The sequence below is a fragment of the Aptenodytes forsteri genome, unplaced genomic scaffold (genome assembly GCF_000699145.1).
Source record: "Aptenodytes forsteri isolate BGI_AS27 unplaced genomic scaffold, ASM69914v1 Scaffold442, whole genome shotgun sequence".
In the NCBI taxonomy this organism is placed as follows: Eukaryota; Metazoa; Chordata; class Aves; order Sphenisciformes; family Spheniscidae; genus Aptenodytes; species Aptenodytes forsteri.
In genome coordinates this window covers 1,706,603-1,728,347 of record NW_008794003.1, presented here as the reverse complement: position 1 = coordinate 1,728,347, position 21,745 = coordinate 1,706,603, and the positions used below count along the sequence as shown (strand labels likewise).

General features: G+C 41.1%; 1 protein-coding gene across 1 annotated transcript in view; it reads left to right on the top strand.

Annotated features, from left to right (window-relative positions):
- The window catches only part of SSFA2 (sperm specific antigen 2), a 37,137-nt gene extending 19,830 nt beyond the window's left edge, over positions 1-17,307 (top strand). The window contains exons 9-16 of the mRNA XM_009289580.2: positions 1,492-2,712; positions 5,105-5,185; positions 5,575-5,702; positions 6,736-6,886; positions 8,031-8,096; positions 8,947-9,360; positions 15,548-15,672; positions 16,070-17,307. Coding sequence (XP_009287855.1) covers positions 1,492-2,712; positions 5,105-5,185; positions 5,575-5,702; positions 6,736-6,886; positions 8,031-8,096; positions 8,947-9,360; positions 15,548-15,658 — 2,172 coding nt within the window. The 3' untranslated portion in view covers positions 15,659-15,672; positions 16,070-17,307. The remainder of the gene's footprint in view (positions 1-1,491; positions 2,713-5,104; positions 5,186-5,574; positions 5,703-6,735; positions 6,887-8,030; positions 8,097-8,946; positions 9,361-15,547; positions 15,673-16,069) is intronic.
- Positions 17,308-21,745: the final 4,438 nt, after the last annotated feature.

The window sequence follows — 21,745 nt, the reverse complement described above, 5'->3', positions numbered from 1 at the left end:
CCTTTCATCCCTGACATCCAAAATAAAGATTTCTAAGGGAGATTTTGGCATTAAGATGGGATTTTCTGCAGGGGAGTTTCATGTTACCAAAGAAGCGAGAAGAATTCTCCATCCAAGTTCTTGAAGTTTTGCTTGCCTGACTTGTAAGTGAACAATGTGATGGAGGATTAGAGACACAGATATGCACACATGTAGCACACCTAATTTCACCTAGACATTACAATCTTTTGTTCTTTTAATACCTTTGATTTGAACAGTAGCTGAACCTGTACAGTCTTTCATACTATTTTGTGACTGTGCCAGTAAGTGCAGTGTTAAGCATGTACTTATGAAATTGACCTTCATGGCTGAAATTTTCTTCTAGATGGTTAGAGAATGAACTATTGCCTGACGTACGCCATAAGTTATCTCTCTAGAAGAAACTCATAGTTAGTATCCTAATGGCAGTGAGAACTGCAGAAATTAGAGATGGGAAAAGCTTCTCTAAATTTCTAGTTCATGCATCAGGTATGGTGAACTTCCAAGACTGTACTTTATAACACATATTCTTATGAAAATGTCTTTTCTGCTTGTAAATATACCCATCAATCAGGCCAGCCTAAGGAATATGCTTTGTAATCCATAGATCTCTTTTTTTTTTTTTTTTCTTTTCTAATGGATGCTTTTCTTTCTTTTGTAATATTTTTTTTAATCCATAGATCTTTTTTTTTTTTTTTTTTACTTTCTCATGGATGCTTTTCCTGTCATTTGTTACCTGTTAAATTAGCATCTCGCTCATACATGTGCTCTGTTTTAAATTGTGATTTAGCATGAAAAGGGGAAAAAGTATTAGGAGAAAGAAAGGGAGGATGGGGGTGACAGTACTGGATGCAGTCTTCAATAGAGATTAGCAGCCTAATGTGAGATTCCCAGTCTCAGACAATTCTGTGACTTAAAACAGCCTGAGTGTATAGGCAGACTGGTTTTCCCGTTCTTAGATTTGTCCTGTGACACTAATTTCACTACGGTCTGCAGTTCTCCTCACTTCTCTGTATGCATTCCCTAATACCACCCTTTGTTTCAGCACTGACTGTGAACCTTTATATATGGGAGATGCCGTGTACTTCCACCCTGCTATCCCTTTGTCATCGTTACCTAAAATACTAGCATTTTACTCTTTTTACTCTTTTACTCTGCTGCCACTTCTATTCTTCTGGCAATAAAGAGTTTATTGTCAAATCAAAGAAACGTATGAATAGTTTACTCTTATTTTTTTAAACCATCTCCTTTTGGTGCCATACTTCAATGTGCTTCTAATCTCTCTAATAACTGTGGTTTCTTTGTTCTCCTTCACTGTTTTTCTTGCACACTAACTGCATTTTGTATTATTCGTTCTGCTCCCTACCACAATGCCCAATGAATACGGAACTTGGACTCTTAGCCTGACCCCTGAGAAGGCAGTAGTTGAGTCTCCAATATGTTCACCCCTTTGCTGGCTGGTATCTTTCCTAGGTTCAGGAGTCTTTGCAGGGCATGGGAAGCAGTGCTGACAGCTGTGACAGTGAGACAACCGTGACGTCACATAGTGAGGAACAGAAGACACCAATAGCCAAGGAACTGCCCTGTTTCGATAAGTTTGAGGAGGAGGAGGAAGATGATGATGATGATGACGACGATGATGAAGAGGATATTATCTCTGAAGTAGAGAGACGAAAGGTAGGGGCACCTTCTGAGAACAGAAGGAGCGAAGACAGAAAAATTATTGACTATGAAACTGAACAAAATCAAGGAGGAGAAAGCAAGTCATCTCATATAGCAGAGACAGTCCAAGGAGGGGTCAGCTCTAAAGAGGAAGACATTTCCAGTGAGCAAAAAGAATTGGACCTGCTGGAGGAAGGCAGGGTGTTTGAGTTTCCTCAGTACCACACGCACCATATCCTCAAGTCGATGGAGTCCCTGGAAGGTGGCGGCTCCTCACCATCGTCCGTGGACAGGGTTCACGTTGCCTTGCAAAGAGCCGAGATGAGGATCGTCAGCACATCTGATTCCAGGGCTGGACGCACTCTGCTTAAGTCAAAAGATCTTCTGAGGAAGCAGAGGCTCTGGTTTGCTGAATCGGGCTATCCTCTAAGGCGGTCTCAGTCTCTCCCAACTGCATTGTTGAATCCAGTGAAAGTGGTGTCCTCTGTGAATGTCCAGTTAACTCCAGGAAAAGAGACTCTGTGCAGTCCTCCTTCTTTCACCTACAAGTACACACATGTGGAGGAAGAGGAGAAACCAACATCTGAGAACGACAAAAGTGAGGGTGAGGCAGCCACCAGCCAGCTGGTGTGCAAATCCACACTGTTCATTGCGCCTTCGTCCTCCAAAAAAGAAGTGCCCCAGACTGGGCCCAATAGACTGTCCGAGGAGCCCAGTCCCAGCAGGGTACAGAGTTGCCCACTGCACACGCCAGCACACATGTCCCAGTCGACGTGCTCCCTCCAGTCCCTCCCTGCCGAGTGGCAGGACAGACCGTTCTGCGAGCACATGAGGACGCTGAGCACCCACAGCGTCCCAAGCATCTCTGGCTCTTCCTTCGGTGCCTTGCTTTCCCCCTTCAGCTGTCCCTTCTCTCCAAGGCATGCTGGATTTCCTCATCGACCTCATGCCATCAACCCTCCCTCCACCGTGGAGATGCAGCTGCGCAGGGTCCTACACGACATCAGAAACTCTCTGCAGAACCTCTCACAGGTAAGAGGAAGCCAAATTTTTACCTTGGGCAAAGAGGCTTCTTATTTTATCCTTACAAAACCAAAATGTTAATCTGAATATTCCTTTGCATAATGTAGTAGATCAGGAAAAAATGACATTTTGTGCAAGTTTGATTTGCTACTGTTTTAGGAGCTTCTGTTTAAAGCAGCAAATGATCATCTCTCCAGTGCTCCACTATTTTTCCATTTAATTTTCTCTCGTTGCAGTTTACCCAGATTGATTTTTTTTTTTTTTCCTACTTTTATGGATATTCTTGGGTAGGAGGGAGGAGGAACAGTGTACTCTTGTTTTTTTTTTTTTTTCCGCCTTTTATGGATATTCTTGGGTAGGAGGGAGGAGGAACAGTGTACTCTTTATCAGCTGTTATTTTAAGGTGATAGTCATTAGCTTTAGTTTTGAAAATACATATTGACAGTCCTTTAACCTCTCTCTTGTCTTTGACATACTTCCTATCCAACTGATATAAATTTATTTTTTTCATTGCAAGTCCCATGGCTTCGCTAATGATGTCGGTGATGATGACTGTTCCATATACATTTCTGTACAGTTTCATGCCAACCTTTTGCATGTTCAAATCTGGAGCTAGTCGACATGATCCTGAAGTCATCCGTCTTTTATTAAGAACCAGTTTTGTCACACTGCGTGAAATTTTGTCCATCTCATCACTCAGAGAAGAAACGCTTTAAAATGCAAGCGCATATTTTTTACCAGTTTCTGCTGCACCTGCTTTACATTATTCAGTTGTAGAGCTTCAACAATTTCTGTGGGGTTTACCCAAGAACAAACATGTGCCTGCCTGCACCATATTCCAGGTGGTAGGCTGTAGTGAGCTTTTTTAGACCCCTGTTGGTTTCTTTTATTTTGCCACTTGTCAAAAGTTAGAGGCTAGTCCATCCTGACTTTGGTTATATCAACTGGCCTTGCTTCTTGGAGCAAGCTTGGGTACTGGGACACAGCTCTGTGGTGGAAAGCTGCGAAAACTGCGTTTTCAGTCAGCCATTGCTCAAGGTAGTGGACGGTGCGCCTGGGAGTAAGCATTTGCAGAACTTAACCTTCTTTGTAAAATTTCCTCTTGGGAACCAATTGCAGCCTTGGTATGGGTAAGGTTACAGTGTGCTACAGCACTTTTGTCACTTATACCGTGCTAACTAAACCTGCTGAAGAAGAATTCTCTGTATTACGTCTGGAACTCATGCTCAAGCTGGTTCAATTAAAAAACCAAAACTGATATCGGGGAGGATAATAATATCTCCTAGCCCACTTGTTCTAATTCCGGCGTAATTTGTCTAGACTAGTTCCATTTTGGGGGCTTGGTCCTCCTCATTACAGAGGTTTGTATGAAAACGTCTTGCTTATAATACACAGTTCCCTGGTGCTGCTTTTCCCTACAGCCAAGATCCAGTTTGGCACACAGCATACTCAGCTGCTAAAGAAAAAATTGAGATGTTTCAAAGATATGATTCTGATTTTAGGAAGGAATAAAGAGGAGTAGATAAATTCCTGATAGAATAGGGAACAGAGAAAACTGGGAGAGGAAAAAAAAACCATGCCCTTGATGTGATCATGTTTGAGCAAAACTCCTCTGGATGAATGGACATGCTTCAAATTTTCCATGGCGTGTCAATAGTCCTTTGAATTCTTTCAAAATTACATTGGACAAGCTGTCTTTTTCACATTTGAAAAGGTGAATGTTTTTGCTGTTTCCACTGTTCTTTGTTGTGCCATGTCTCTACATGTAACAGCCCCTGAATTTTATCTGGTTGCTCCATGCGTTGATGTAACGTGCAAATAGAAATTCTTCAACACTCTTGTTGAAGAACAACATCTCTCTTCATGAGAGATCATTAGCATGCAGGGGGTCTTTGGATGTAGGCAATGTAGCGAGATTAAAACCCCAAATCAACAAAAACCCCTAAACTAAGAACTGAGCAAAACCCCACAACAAATGTGACTGTAATCATGGTTTGAAAATGGCACACTTTAGTTTGCTCAGTTCTGTTTTCTGAGTTGTTCTTTTTATCATTAGCTAAGACAATTGAGACTACTGAGTTTTCAGGCATAACATGCCTGCTGCAGAAAAACTTAGCTTCTGTTCCTACTTACTGTGTCAGACAGGATTAATTTGGTTTTTCACCTGCAGCACATTTGCATTACAGAGCTTTGGTGCACATGCTTCAGTTAAGAGCTGGCATGGCCGTTTTGTAAGGTTTCTTTTTCCTGATACAATATTTGCATAGATAGCAGAAATCGCAATGCCAGCAAGGTTGTGTTTTAACAGTGGCTGCTGTCGGAGTATCTGCGCGTTTGGGAAGATGGGTTCATAAAGGGGATTGCTGACATTCCCTTTTCAAATTGCTTGTTTCTTCCCTAGTACCCAGTGATGAGGGGTCAGGATCTTTTAGCAGCCACCGGTTACACTACTCGGAGATCATCCGTTCTACCTCTCTACGAAGTAAGTGACCCTGTTCACACAGTGGAAGTTAGTCAAAATAAAACACAAAGAAACATCCTAAATGTGCCGCAGATTGTGCTAACTTTGGGCAGTTCCCTATCTTTGTTCTCAAGAGATAACAGATGAGTCTGTCCTGCAAATAATGTTAAAAAGGAATTACTCTAAATACATGGAAATCCTTTCATGTGTTTGCTTGCATTATACATCTAAAAATGTTGTTTTCTTGAATTATTGTGAGTTCACAACATGCAGCCTCTGTAGTATACTGAAGTTGCTGAGGCTCTGCTTGACTCAAAGGGCACATCTGGGCAAATGTGGTTATAGGATCCAGACTTATTTTAATTCAATTTTTCCATGTAACACACAATTTTTTTTTTTTTTTTGTCCAGAATACTTTCCAGGAGCTACAAGTGGTAAGGCGAAATCTAAACTTATTCAGAACCCAAATGATGGATTTGGAATTGGCTATGTTACGTCAACAGACAACAGTTTATCAGCACATGACAGAAGAGGAAAGGTAAAATGATCTTTTAAAAAAAAGAGAGAAAATACTCTGGCACTTCAGGAAATGTTGCTGCCCCTGAAATCAGAACAAAAAATCTGTTAGTTTAAATTTGAACAGGGTTGGAGCTGAGTTTTTGCCAAAAACTTGTTTACTCTCTTCTTTATACTTCTTCATTCTAGAGTTTTTTCCTTTGTTTCTTCTAATCCCTATTTCTCATTATTGATGATTTTTTTCTTCATCCTTTCTCCAAAGTGATTTTACAGCTGTGGATTTTAAGGACTTTTATCATAGGAGACGTGAACATAGGATATTGGGGGGGAAAAAGCCTTAAAGATTTTCCCCGCTCCCCCCCCCATCTTTGTAGATGTAAATAAAGAATGAACATTGTAGCATTCAGATGCTTTTCCAACTTACAGTGGCCACTCGGCAGGCCACAGGTGGCATTCATATTCTGGCTCTGTGTGCTTGTGCTCACCATGAGTTGCAGCAGCAGCCGATCTGGAACAATTTTCAAAACTGCTTATATATTTACTTTAGCTGAATCGGCTCTTGACTAATCACTTTAAAAGTAAACATGTTTGAAATCAGTTGGCCTTCTTAGACAATGGTGTCCTGGCCAAAATGTAGCTGCGACTGCTTGGGAATCTACAGTCGCGCAGGAGAAGTTGTTACTGCGTTGCTCTGTGATTTTTGTTGTTACTGGTTTTAATTGGATTTGATTAGATATATGTATAAATGCCGATTTCTTCTGCTTGCATATATTTAAGCATTTAAAGCTAAGATTTTTGGAGAATGTTCTGTGATACACTATGTTGTTTAGTATTCTCCATGAAGTGATGTATATTTTCTATAAATGGAGAAAGATTTTTGTTCCATCTAGGCGTTCAGCTAATTTTTCCATGAAAGAGGAATTTTCTGTATTCCACTTCGAATTCCCTTGTATGAAGTCCTTTACTCGTGGGACTGTCCTGCTCAGTTCCCCCTTTGTGGTGTGCAGCTGAGTGCAGTGAATGCCCTTGTTCTTTTTGTGATGGGCTTGGTATAGATACGAAGCTGATCAGCTACAGAGCTTGAGAAAGTCTGTCCGCATGGAGCTACAGGAGCTAGAGATGCAGTTAGAAGAACGTCTACTTGCTTTGGAAGACCAGCTGAGAAGTCTGCACATGCCTTCACCTTACAGACCTCAGACACACATAGTAAGTATTACTTTTGCAACAACATTATATGTTTTCTCAGTGTAATGTTAATAACTCATAACTGTTAAAACTCTTACAGTGGGATGATATCTGGGTAATCTAATGATGCTGTATGTATTATCAGGGGTCATATTATTTTCAGTCAGTGTTTCGTCTTGGTGAAAAGGTGTGTGAATAGAGGGACTTTCTTGGTGTTAATACGTATCAATACGTATCTTCTGGGGTTTTAGGTCTGAGATTTCAGACCTCTTCTGTCAGTGGTTTCTTCTTTTTCCTCGTCATAACCCTGAATCCTCACAGTTTTGGTAGGTAGTGCTCATGTCTAAAATCCTTGGGGGATGGTGATGGTCTTTCTGGAGTTTCCCTACACTGATTTTCTTACTTGTGAAATGACGGCAGAGAGATGAGAAATGCACAGTGTTTCTCTCCCAAGAAATGGGGTGTGCTTCCCTTCTAGCTCTGCCAATCCATGGAACAAAAAACCAGGAAGATCCAGTTGTCATCTTCATTTTTTTCTCCATTGCCTTTTGTAGCTCCTTCAGATGAATGTGTGGCTTCCCGTCAAACAGTGGGAGAAGCTCTGCTCCTACAGACACCCCCCGGAAGCACAAGAGCAGGGATAAAAAAGACAGTTGCATATGTTCATTGGTGGCATGGCGATATACTTTCTCTTCTTTTTCACTCAGCAGAAGACTGTTCCTCTTTTTTTCTGCTGCAATTCTGTCATCAGCCAAACAAAAGAAGCACAGATGAAAAGTATCATATGTTCTTCCTGGGTTTCATTCCTCTTTCTTAGCCAATCCTCTTCTGTAGAAGCAGCACAGGCACAGGCCACATCTTCCTCTTCAGTATTCTGTCATGGGAAAAAAATTGAAACCCAAGAACAGGAAAATATGGTATTACTGTGATCCCAAGCCAAACTTGCATTCTTTGAACCATATAAATATCTTTTTATTTGTAAATCCTTTTATAGAAGAGGGCCAGCTTTAAAAATGACTGAAATATACTTTCTCCAACCAGCTTTGCTTCCTGTTTCCAAGTTTCTGCTTTTACAGAAAGTTGTCTGAGACACAGCATGTTTATATATTAGCTTCTGACAGTTCTAAAAAAATCCTCAATGCATTAACTTGACTTAATTTTTCAGGGTATGTATGGAAGCAGAAGTGCTGATAATCTATCATGCCCTTCTCCATTGAATGTCATTGAACCAGTAAGTAATTGTTGTGTGCTATATGTTTTATCAAGAAAAAGAACCAGGAAGGGATTTCTTAAAAAAGGTTGCAGGAGATTCATTTTACACATAATCTTGGAAATACTTTACTCACTTGAGTAGTTCTTTTGGGAGCAGCTGCATTTTCCCTTAAGCAAAGTTAACCATAGGTGTAAGATGCTGTGAAGTCTTGTTTGTTTTTAAGAGGAATATGTAGAAGTGAGATGTTGTTTGCATTTAGTTGATACAATGACTACATGGTGAGTTTTCTAGGGAAAATTATTTCTTATTTTTCTGTGCATTTTATGCTACTGAAAACAAGAGGTCAAAAATTGCAGAAAGGAAAGAACAAACTTGAATTGTTTTAGCAAAGAAAAACAAAATCAAGCCTTTACGTGTGTCTCTGTCAATGGCTCTGGCAGGATGCATCCGTATTGCAAAAGTCATGGCTTGGAACTGCCAAGTTTTCTAGGGAAAATTATTTCTTATTTTTCTGTGCATTTTATGCTACTGAAAACAAGAGGTCAAAAATTGCAGAAAGGAAAGAACAAACTTGAATTGTTTTAGCAAAGAAAAACAAAATCAAGCCTTTACGTGTGTCTCTGTCAATGGCTCTGGCAGGATGCATCCGTATTGCAAAAGTCATGGCTTGGGCCCCTGCCACAATTCATATTTATGTTGGCTTTCAAAAAAGCCCATTCCTTTTTATGATCGTCTTTGTTGCAGTCATAAAGGCAAAGCATATGAGGGAATGAGTAAGTGATTGAATAAATAACAAGAAAGCATAGTTGCGTCTGTATGTGACTTTTTTATATGTTTATTCAGGACTGTTTCTTTTCTGAATCCTTAGGTCTCCGAACTTATTCGAGAGCAGTCATTTCTGAAGTCTGAACTAGGTTTAGGATTGGGAGATCTTGGACTGGAAACTCTCCCAGCAGAGGGTACAGAGTCTGTGTTCTCCCATGGAAACTCTGATTCCTCTTCAGTGTGCTCCGGTCACACAGGTAGAAAAGCTGGTGTTGGATCCTCTGAACTGACAGGAAAGTCTAAGAGTCAAAGCAAGAAGTTATACCGAGCCTCTGTTGCCTTAACACCAACTCCCCCGGTGAGAGCAGGCGCTGGACAGCAGGTAGAAAGCTCCGAGGAGCTTGCAGACTCCAAGCCAGAGGTGGAACACAAGCTTGAAAAAGTCCCTCTCGTGCCTTCGGTTGATGATATCCACAAAAGCGTGGAGCAGGAGGAGCTGCAGCAAGTCATACGGGAGGTGAGGAGGGAGGGGCTGAGATCTAGGATATTTGAACAGTGTTTACTGAAACTTAAAGACAGGCTATCTGTAACTCTTGGCCACTGGGTTTTCTCTTCCCTCTCAAGCCAAGGCTCCATACTGTTACTGTACTATTTCTGAAGGCTCAGAGCTTGTCACTAGACGTTCAAGCCACAGTTGTATTATTGTGCAAAGCAGTAGATGTTTTTTCAGTGATAGTGGTTAGCATGTAAATTAATAGCTAGTTGCTACTACAAGTCTGGGTGAGAAAGAATTTGCCATCTCTACTACTTGGTTAAGCAGCAGTATTTCAGATTCCCAAGTGAAAATTTCTCTGTCATGTTTGCTTGCTAAAATGCCAGGTTGGAGTTAATTTGATGGATGAAATACTGTTTCTGAAACACCTCCATAGTAAAAGTTAAAAATACTTTTCCAGTCCCTCTACACCAAACCACTAAGGACTGTAGGAGTGTAAGTGAAGCAAGCTGAAGTCAGATGAGAAGTTATTTCAGACTTTAAGGCTGACGTTGGACCGGTGCTGTTGGACTAGTTTTATTGGCAGTCAATGAAAGTGAAGGGTGCTTGGTTATTCTTCCTGTGGGCCAGGTTAAAAAACTGGACTAAAACTGCATGGTTTTTTTGTCAGTGGCATGACAGAAAGCCTTATGACAAGTAGTATAAATGGGAAAAGGAAGCAAAAGAAACTTGTTCTCAAAAGCAGCGCCTGTGAGAAAGTGGAGCGAGCTCTCTGCTGTGAATACAGAAATGGGGATTGAGAACCTGTGGGTTTTATTCCCTCTCCTTCACTGGAGAGGGACCACTTAGCCTTTAGCTGAGGTCATTGGACCCTTAGCCTTTAGCTCATCCCTTGAAGCTTTTGTATGGCTCTGCCATAAACCACTCAAAAGGCCAGTAGAGGTGTCATGCTCAGGAATGTACAACAGGCCAGGCTGTAACACTGCAGTACCATCCAGGTCTGCTTGCTTTGAGGCTGTGGATAACTGGAACCAGCTTTGCCTTAGCTTTGTCTTTAAAACAGATGAGAGGCAGGCCACTCATCTCATGAGAAAACAGGAACTGTGATCCCAGAGGAATCTTTTGCCACACCTTCACCCCTCTTCTGCCAGTGCAGAAAGAGGCAGAGTGTACTGGACCATAAGGTATCCTTTTATTCATCATCTGACCACAAGACTCTGCTGTGTCTGTCTCTGCAAAGTGGAGATGTTTTCTTGGCTGACTCACTGTGGGCTTTGCTATTCGTAGGCACTTTACACTCGCACAGTGAGATTTGTGAAGCAGTAGAGCATTACTAAGGAGTGTTCTTGTAGATGATGATGGCTGGAAGCACATGAAGATATTTGCTTTGTTTACCTTTGGGTAACTCTGTAAATAACCAGAGCTGAGAGTGCAAAGAATAATGCCTAGCCACAAGCATTAACTGTCAGTGAGCTGCTGGTGTTAAAAGTTTGGCAGTGAGGTGAAATGGAGACCAGCTTTCAATAAGTAGCCTCATGATGCTGAATACTGCTTCGCCCCGTCAGTAGCCCCGTTAGAGTCAGTGGGATGATTTATGGAAAGTGGCATTATCCTGTGGAAGGAAGCGTACTGCAGTCAGCTCACGGTGAGGTACCACCAGACCGACAACCTCATCATTACTGCGCTCAGGATTAGGAGCTGAACACCTTCTGTCCATCACTGATCTTTACAGCGGAGCTTGTGATGCTACAACTTTACACCTCTACTTTGAAAGCAAAGGAATGAATGAGGTAGAGGGGCAGCATTCAATTTTTGAATGTCTTTTCCCCCCTGCCACCCTCTTGCTGCCATCTTCTCTAAAGTAGCTAGAGTAAAGTTGGCAGGAATCTTGGGAAAGGCCTTGTTTTGGAGATTTCATAAAATACTCCCAGACATCCCAAATTGTCTCTCCTTCTGGTCCATTTTTTCCTTTCATGCCTTTTTAAAGGGGTTACTTGCCTGATGCTCAGAGAAGACTTGCACATGAGATATTTATCACGCCTTGCACTTTGCTGCCAATTCTGAAGTGAAGCCAGGATATTGCATTTGTATCCAGCCCTTCTGTAAAAACCTGCATGTCAGAAGAGTGGTGTCGTGGTGGGGGGTTGCTAAAGGAGAAACTGAGAAAGGAAGGAGAGAGCTGTAATTCAAATGTACTGTAAAAGCAGCAGAGATAATAAAGGGAGCTGGAGTCAAGTACAGGGTTGTTTCAGTCAATATTTTCTCTGAGGTTAGCCTGTGTGAAAGTTCTTCTTTAACTTCATTAATTGATAGCAAATAAAGATGTGTACTCTTTGCACAGAGATTGTTCTTTGGGTTGTGTGGCACTGAGAACATTGTAATGCTGAAGGAATCTGCACTGAACTGAGAGGCTACTATTCAAAGATGAGTAGTCGGCAAATAACTGAGCTTGACTCACTTTGTAAACGTTTGAGCACACAGAGAGATTGTCCCTCAGTTTAACTTCATTGGCAGCCTGTTTCAGATCAGCTGATTCTCAGCATGAGTTTTGCAGGTCAGAATGAAGATGCATTGGCTCGAAGCACCTGGTAGTTTTTGCAGAGCCGGAATATGCTATTAAATACTGGTCAGGAAAATCTTTTGTATTTCATAAGAGCTAGAACAGAGCATAAATTGAAATGTGTCTTCCTTAAGTAGCCCTGTTGTTAGCAAAGGAATTCCAGTTTCGTTGTCAAAAGAAAGAAATCTGGTAGGATGCATTCTTGATGTATGCACTCATAAATGTTAAACCCTTGCTTATTCCTCCCATTCTCTGTAGCTGCGTGACCTCGTGTTGGGGAAAGAAAAGTTGGGCAGTCTTTCAGAATATGCCTGGGTGGGTTGTAATGCATGTGAGCTTTGACCTGTAGCTATTTGCTGGCATTAAAAAAACCCATGGTGTTACTTCTAGCGTTAATGGACTAACTCCCACGGAAAAGCATTCAATACTGTGAAATGTTAAAACGCCAAACAGTGGCCCTCTTGTTTTGATGAAAATACAGCCTGACCTCCACTGGAGTATCACATGAAGCACTTATTGCTTGACTTGTAGGTCGCAGTGTCGCTAGGTGTGCCACCAGGCCCTCTCACTCTGCTCTTCTGCAGTTTAAAAGCTGTGATAGTTTAAAAAGCTTTCTGCTTAAGAGCAATGCAGGTTTTGTTCTTGCTAACAGTTCTCTGTTGTAAATGACATTTAATGAAGTTATACTTTAAAGAAATGTATGATTTTCCTGTCAACATCTGTTTTAAGAGGCTGTAATGGGTCTTTATGGGACAGAAAGATGGTTGCATAATCTTCCCTTTTCCGTTTTCCATTCAAATCCACGTTAGCTTAGCATCGATCAAAAATGTCTCTTGGTTGTCCATACTTCCCTTGTGCAGGCGTTGGGTTCTTCATCTTACTGTCTTGAGCGTAAGAACTCACCAGCTGCTGCCATGAAGAAGTGGCACAAGAAGAAAATAGAGTAGAAGATAATTCTTTTAATTATAGAAAACGTATCTCAGATCAGGAGTATGAGGACTGTGAAAGCCTCATGCCCATTTTCCATCAGTAGGTGAAGAACACCCATCTCCAGAATTGCCACTGTGGCACATTTCATGCTCAATCAGTTCATTATTTAGCAGCAACATAATATTACAGTAATAGTAATTCTTTCATAGGGAGAAAGATCACTTGTTTACTGTAGTAAAACTATGTATGAATGTGGTACTGTGTTATTAATGCAATATTGAATATTAGTGTTGTATCAACGTAGTATATGTACCATAAATGTGTGGGTTCTCTCCTCTTTTAAATGATCAATTTTTCATTCAGCTGCTAAAAATACTGGTGGAGCATTCATTGACTGCATCTGTCTTTTGTACGGAGGAAGCCTTGGCATCAGGCTGTACCCTGTGCAGCATAAATGGAAGGTGCACCTTGCCCTAAATCATTTGTAATGAAAAAGGCAAACATTAGCAATTTTCATGACATGCACATGGGACTGAGTCACCACGGGAATCGATGCTGTGCTCGCCACGCAGGAATGACCTTGATGAGTCTGGGAAGGAGGGAGGAAGCAGTGGCAGTGAAAAGAAGCAGCAGAGGATGGCCTTGTTGTCATCCAGACGGGAAGGTGAGAGACAGAGGGCTCAAATGATCCACCAAGGTCAAGCCAGAAGTTGTTGGAAGAGCTGAGAATAGAACAGGAGCCGCTTCCCTTCCAGTCTCCGCCACAAGACTGGCTGTCATACTAGACCATTTACTTGCTAATTTGGGAAGCTTTTATCAGTTTTCTTTGGAAAGTGAGGTTTATTTTTGTCTATCCGGTGAGAGAAGGGCACAGAATGACTTTTGTAGCGTGCTCGCAGACCCACCCCATGTGATACTGGAGAAGGAAAGTGGAGACAGCAGCATGGGTCTCTTATGACAGTGGCCTGCCAGACAGCTGGGGTGCTGTTTCCCTGTGCCAGCGTTTCTAAATCCCAAAGCCCTTACTGCATTGACAGCGGTCCTAAAGGTTTGTACGACTGTGTGTGCATCGGCATAGACATCCTCAGGACTTGCGGCCGTCAGTAAGCCAGGTCCTGTTACACACTGGCTTTTCTTTTGTCAGTTAATCAGCAAACAACCCAACTGGAAACCTATTTCCCAATAATATTATATTCTCTGTATTTCTGCTTGATGCAAAGTAGTAATGAAACAAGGAACTTTGCCACTACTGGTTTAGGGATTGAATTGCTTGCCAGTGACAACAAGGGATAAATAACCTGTTGCTAATGCTGCTGCCACCCTTCTGACGTTGTTGCTTAATCCTTTTGACGCACCAGGAAAAGGGGAGACTTACAAGAATAATTGCAAGATGATCACTGAGATGATGAGAGGGCTACGCAAACATGGCAACGCCATTGGGAAGGCTGGGTTTGAGTAAATATTATTCTCGTGGTATTGGTGGGTCACCAGAACATGAAGGGATTTGTTACTGGCAAAACCAGGATTAGAAATTTGGGCTTTTTTTCTGGCATCGAATCTCACGCTCATTACCACTACTCAGGCACTTGAAAGCTACTTTGAAATGCCACTATGAACAGTCTTTTCTTTAGTCTAAGATCAGTTATTCTTGCCAGGAAATTACTTGCCCTTTTCATAAGAACAAGAAAAATGTATTGCTTAATTGGGCTGATGAGTGCTTCTGTGGGTGACCCCGGCGGCCGGGCTCTGGCTCTTACCCCCCTGCACTCTCACCATCGTCGTCCTCCCCTGTCCTTGGAATCGCATCTGACTTGTTAGTGCTTCCCCAAGTGAAGACCATCCAAAAAATGAGTTGGTGCCAAAGATTTCTTGTACTTGCGAGCAGCTCGTATTATTTTTCTTTGTCATGCCCTGCTCCTTTCCAGCATAATATGCTGTTGTAGAACTGGGTTTTACCTCCTTTTCTCCTTTTCCTTTACTGTAGCCATCAATGCTCTATTCTTTCTTTGTTCTAGCCTCAGCCATACTCGGGTGCCTGCTAATAGTAACTCCTGCATTTGTTTTATGTAAAACTTAATGGGTAAATGCTTTGTCACAATCCTGTGAAAAATAGTCTTTGCTGGCATAGATCATATCCCAGGGGCCAGCTGATGATGTGAGCAACAGTTGAAGTTCTCTGTTTGTCTTTGCTGCTGAAAGTATGTAATTAGGATTCGTCTCCTTTTGATTTGTATGAAAGCAGCAGTTCGTGTTTATTACAGACTTGGACCTTTCCTACTGCATAATCCATTTATGAAGCAGATCGGTCCTGCCTTCCTTTTCAAGGGATAATGACTAATGTCAAAAAGTGGTGTATTTGGGGCACTTTTGATGTGTATATCCTGAAATGCCATTTTCAGAACTTGAGATAGTTGAAATGTATTTTTTCTTAAAATAAAACCAGTAGTCCTAAGTGTAAAACACAGATATATTTACCATCTGGAAAAATAAAACCGCTTTGGTTTGCATTTATACGATTTGCAAGAACTTCAAAATTACTTACAGTTATTTTTCCAAGAGAAACCCTCTTATATTTTTGCATTTGCATTTTTTTGGAAGTTGACTTTTTGGTATTGTACATTTTCGTATGTCAATAATGTCAAACATATCTGCAATATCATTTAGTTTTATCCGTTGGTTATATAACTTACTGACCTTAAAACTTTGGCTAATCCCTTTCAGATCAAGGAATCTATTGTTGGTGAAATAAGACGAGAAATAGTAAGTGGATTGTTAGCAGCTGTGTCACCCCAAAGCAGATCTGTAACTGCAAAACAAGATACACAGCCATGAAACAGGTACTACAGGTAATCTTTGGCAAACTGCCACAACCGGATTTTTTTTTTGTCATATGAAATAACATTGTTAAGTTAAACCTTGCTTTGTTTGCATTTTGCCCTTGAAACATAAGTGATCAAAATGGAAGTTCATTAAATATAGAGGATACTGATAATCCCGGATCGCTTTGGAAAATCAGCTGGTTTAGAGTTTGGCCCATTCTATTGTCAGCTTTCGTGCAGCGGTCCTTGATTTTTTGGTTTTGGTGCGCTCCATGATGACTTCGCATATGAATGCATCATGCGAGAGGATTTCTGTATTTGCCTGCCTTAGATATGAATATTATCAAAATACATACTTAAGCATAACAAGCAGACTTCCGAAAATCTAATTTAGATATTTGTCTTGCTTTTTGTTTTCTGTAAGGTTGGATGTAGTCCAAAATGCTGTGGGATTCTGCTTTGAGCGGCGTACACTGGCGAAAGTGTCGTTATTTTTGCTTCAGGAGTTGTTAAAGCTGCTGAGATAGGCTACTGTATTCGACGCTTGGTTCTACGATGTGTATCTTTCCTTGAGTTCATCTATAAAGACTTAGACACTTTAACTAGTTCATTACTTTCCTTAAAGCATCAACAAAACTGTGGCGCTCTGAAAGGTTTTGTATTTATTTGTATGTCCCTGTTGTAAATTTTTACGTAGCTAATTTCTTTGTTTAACGATGCATCATGAAACTTGTAGATTTCCAGACATAACCAATTTATAAATAACACACATACGTTCAGCCTAGCTTTTTTTAAAAAAAAAAAAAAAACACAACAAAAACCCCCCCCAAAACACTGACCTCTATGAGGTATTTATTGTGCAATAACTGATCCACTTTAAGAGCTTGAAACAACCAATAATGGTTTCCACTGCTGTTACTTAGTGCCACTTCAAAAGAAGGAAAAAATCCTGATGTAAAAATTGCTGTTAATACTTGGGGCGGTTACTATTAGCAGAGTGGTAGAATGACATGAGGTTACTTAAAACTACTTAAAGTTCTGACACTGAAAGCCTTATCTTTGTATAGAAGACAACTTTTAACTAATTTTATTTGCTTCCTTACTGTTTGCCCATCCCTCTATGGAAAAGTGCCTTATTTTAAGCACTGTTTTTTGTCTCTGTGTTGACTGCTCTCAGTCATACCAAGAGAAGTTCTCTTCTGCTTCATATTAACCAAAATACAATAAAAGTACTGATCTTCTGAAAGCAATTAGGATGTGCAACTTGGAATGGATGAACGACCTTGCTTGTACTATGGGGAAAATGGAAAAAAATCTCTTTTCCTTCCCCACCCCTCACTGAGTGTATTTTCAGTTAGCCTGGTGAACATTTGTTCCAATGGAGCAAACTGGAAGTCATTGGAGGTTTTATGTGGTCAAATAGACATTTAGTGGATATGTAATATCCCATTTTGCTGTGCTTGGAATCTCTTTACTCCTTTGCCATTTCCATCTACTAAAACTCTACACTATGTCAAGGTCTTTAATCAAAAATAGTTTCAAATATAACAATATTATATGAAAAAGTTTATAAGATTTTAAATTGTGTTAGGAAGACACACAAGGGCTGATTTCTTAAAAAAAAAGTGTATATTAAACCAATAAAATATTTATTTTGCCTATAATCTGTGTCAGTGTTTTTCATTGTGCATGGTTTACTCTTAAGCAAAATAAGTAACACAGATCTGATCAAATAGCACACAGAATGGAAAACAGCAGGAAAGCTCAGGACTTGGGTTTCCAAAAGCTTTCAGATGTTCAGGGGACCCTATATGCAGATATAAATTTGAGAGAAACATTGGCACTTAAAACCAAACTCTTAAAGTTGTTGGCTCCTGTTGTGGCTCCAAGAATTTGGTTGGTCTTGACCTCTTCTCAGTTTGTCCCTGTGAGTAGAGCCAGAGCTTTCCTGAAAACCTCATCCTACATGTTTAAAAATTGAAATATAAACTCTGACAGCACTTATGCATGGCAATCCGTATTAGGTGGTAAGCTGCAGTAGGTTTCTGCCTTCCTTTGCAGCTTGCATGAGTACACAGTTCCATTCCAGAATGCCACCGGAGAGTAACCAGTCAGACCCGAGTGCCTGCAACCTTCCTTCACAAATGTGCAAACCCAAAACCTACTCAAGTAATTCCAACAGCAGATGCTCCCCTTGTCCCCGAGCCAGATTAGCACACTCAACCCTTCACGTAGGTCCTGTGCCCGTGTACTACTCAAAGTGGTGTTCCAAGAAAGGTGGCAACTGTGGCTCTCAGAGCGATGGAGGAAAGCAGTTCAGGAGCCAGCGGTCGTTGAGCAGCGGCTGCCAGCAGCGTCCTCCACGAGTGTGGCAGCCTGGCTCCTCGCCGCTCCGACAAGAAAAGTCACTTATAGGTAACATCCCGGAGTGTCTGGGGTGCTTCAGCTCGTAGCTTGTAAGAACCTTTGATCTCAGCAACGCAGAGTCTACTGTTTAATATATCCTGAGAAATGAAAAATAGTGCCAATTTTTCATCCAGCTGATGGAAGGTTCTGGCAGAATTTAAAATAAGGACATTTCAAAATGACATTTCTAAAAACTGTACTGAAACTAATGAATATACAAGCACCTATTTTTCCATTATCCTGGTAACAGATTTTTGCTATTCTTAAAGGCACTTTCTAGTGCTAGAGCTAATATTTTCTGAGTGACATTTATCTAGATATAGAATCATAGAATCATAGAATCGTTTAGGTTAGAAAAGACCTTTGTCCAACTGTTAAATAAACTCCTGTTGAAAAAAAAAAAGAAAAAATTGTAGTGCACTGTTATCATATAAGTTGAGCTGAACTGGTATCAACTTCTATTGACAATTTTGCTTGTGCCTTAGGAACAGCCATCATTATTATTGGACACATGCCTAACCTGGGTGGCTTGCCCTTTAGTAATGTCAATTCAGCTGTAACATTTTTCTAAGCGTGGATGGTTTTTCTTTTGTTTAATGATTGAAACTGCTACTTTCCTTACAAATTAGTGTTGTCTTTTTTTCTGCCAGCCTGCAATTTGATATGAATTCTATGCGGATTAAAACAGCTTTATTAGTGGTTGCAAAATATTGGTCAATCAAATTTGCTGTGAATAAAGCTGGCAGTAATGCCAGAGATATTTCGGATGCTTTTCTAAACTTCACTGTGACAGTGGTCTTTGTGGCTGCCATTTTGCTGCAGGAATATAAAGTCAAGGGCTGTATTTTGGAAACCCTAAGAGCTAACTGTTTTTTGTGAGTACAGGACAGCTACATCCCCGTTGGTGGCAAAATAGACTTGTCTTTAGCCTGCTGCAGAGCAATATGTGCCTATGGCACAGCTCAAATCAGGCAGAGGTTTGGGAGCCTAGTACTTGGAGATTTTTTCTTTGTGTTTGTTTTTTTTTTTAAGGTGAGTAAAAGCATGTTTCTAGCCCCCATTGTTGCAGCGAAAAGGTACAAAAATGACCTCTGCTGAAACAATGTGGAGACATCTCAGCGTTCAGCAGCTGGAGGCAATAGCTGGAAAGACGGGAGCAGCCCCCCGCACCGCTTGGGTTAGTGCTGCGATGCCCACGAGATGCTGCTGCCGCTCGCCCACAGCACCGTGTGTGAGCCCTGAAAAGGAAAGGACGGAGGATGGCCACGAACCCAGCTGTGTGGCTGGGGGTGAGTACGCAGGAGGAGGGGCTCCTGCTGCTGGTAGTTTCTGCAATGCTGTTTGGAGAGAGGACTCAAAGTGGCCCTGCCCCTACTGAAAGAAGCTCTTTCAGGCACTTTTGCTGACCACAACCTTCATAGAGGGAAGGCTGCCCTGCCTCTTCTGCTTTCTCTCAAGTTTTGTGGTGTGCAAGCCCTTGGCAGCCTGCTTTCAGAAGGCAAGTGATGCCCAAGATGCTCCAAGCTGTGCATTTCCTAAGGACCAGTTTGCTCTGATTGCTGTCTCTTTTTAAGGTCGGAATTTAAACCCTTGCTGATACAGTCCAACCACCAGCATTACTCTACTGAGTCTTGAGGGGCAGTGTTTGTACTGCCTTTGGATTTTGCGTACTGCTGAGCAAATGGCTTACACTTGAAATATACCATAGGTCAGCACATTTTAATTCAGTTATACCGCAGATGAATGTTTCAATGAAACTGGCCACAGGAAGATACTGATTAAGGAGGGGAAGAAGAGCCCAAGTTGGAAACTGGAGTAATTCAAGCCATGACTAGCAGTGTAAAACAAAATCATGCCTAAACGACTGGAAAATTTCTCTTTTGGAGTTTTTTTTTCAATACGGAACAAACCCAAAACTCTGAAACTTGGATGATGTCATAAAATAGAATAACTGCTGGTTAGATGGCTTCAGTCCAATGCAACACTTCTGAATTAACATGATATTGTCAAAATAATACATGATTTAATTTTCAGGAAAACCAAGAAACTCATATCGTTAACTTGGCATAATGTAAATTTGATATTTCGTATGTGATTTTAGATGTGATGGTAATCCTTTATATTTATGCCATAGAATAAAAATGCACAATATTGTTATAATAAAAGTTGTAACAATAAAGGACAATTTTTTTAAAAAAGAGAAACAAAATCACTTGATAATTCCAAATAGCTTGTATATCAGGCAATTATGCATAGATGCTTGCTGAGTGATGGTGAATATTATATACAGAAACATCTTTCTCTTTTTTTGGCAGGGTAAAAGGGGAAAGCCTGGACAATGGTTAGGTAACTAAATGGTAGCAATGAGAAGGCAGCACGATGAAAAGCAAGGATTGCCTCAGTGAGTGAGTAGCTGTTCTGCTTACTGTGAAATCTTTGATACAGATACCTGCTTTCACAGGTATTTCTAAATTTGTGAGTCTTTGTATAATAATGTAGAGTTTCTCATTTTTTTATTTTCTAAAGTAGTCCTGCTTTCCATTGGAAATATTAAGGAGTTTTAGAGTCAATTTTTTAAAAAAAATCTACAAAAATATTTGTTTAGTTTTGTGTGTTCAGCTTTGGTTTTAGATTTTGTTTTAAAAGTATCATAAAGACAGGGGAAGTGTTTTTGAAGGGCAATGTCCTGTACTAAAGATTGAACAACGCAGGTTTTAAATATGTACTTAATAAATCGGGTATTGTTATTATTGGGGGGGGCAGGAAAATTTACATCTAGGCATAGTTTCACACTGGCATAAGCGATGGAAAAAAAGCTTAGCAAAGGGATTGATTATTCTTAAGTACAAGGAGCGTAGCAGCGTAGGGTCATGAAATGCTTGGAGTTTTGTTGCAATTAGTAACATAAGAGCAGCCACAGCAGATGAAACCAAAGGTCCAGCCCCTTTGATATCTTCACCCCCACAGTAGCCAACAGCAAATGCTACACTTTGGGAAGAGGGTAGCCCGAGGGGAGCGTGGGGAGCATCTCTGCCCTCCCTCTCTCAGCAGGCAGTGGCTCTGGGATTTCCTGGCCATCCTTGATGGATTTCTTTTCCAGGAATGCATCTAATTGCTTTTCTAGCTTGTGTAAAGTTTTGGTGTCCACAGCATCCTGTGGTGATGAGTTCTGCAATTTAAGCACAGCCTACATGGAGAAGGTTTTTTGTTTGAACCAATCCCTGAATAATTTCGCGTGATGCCTTCTAGCTCTGCTGCTGCCTTCAGGCTCTGTGGGATGGCAGAGAGGGCACAGCCCGAATTGGGGTAGCCCTCGGCTCCCGGCTTGTCCCTACTCACGGAGCAGCCCCATTCCTGCTGCTCCCGACACTTGTATAAGAAATAGCAAACAAATGTGCTCCAGCCACTTTCTCCAGGTCACCAAACCCCCAATACCGCCCTCCAGGTGTGCCAGCTGCACAGGTCTGTCTGGCTCAGTTGTTCCCATGTGGATGCTGCAGACACCACCTTGGGGGTGGCTGTGACTTCTCTAGGCCTAACCTATCCTCTGAGGAGGAGGAGGCAAGAAAGAAGGGAAATCTAAAGAGTCTCAAATGGAAAAAAACAGAATTTTAAAAACATATTCTGAATTTGGCATACTGAGCTTTTATAGCCCAGTTGATGCCTTTCCATTTTTAGCCTGGTAGCATGTGTT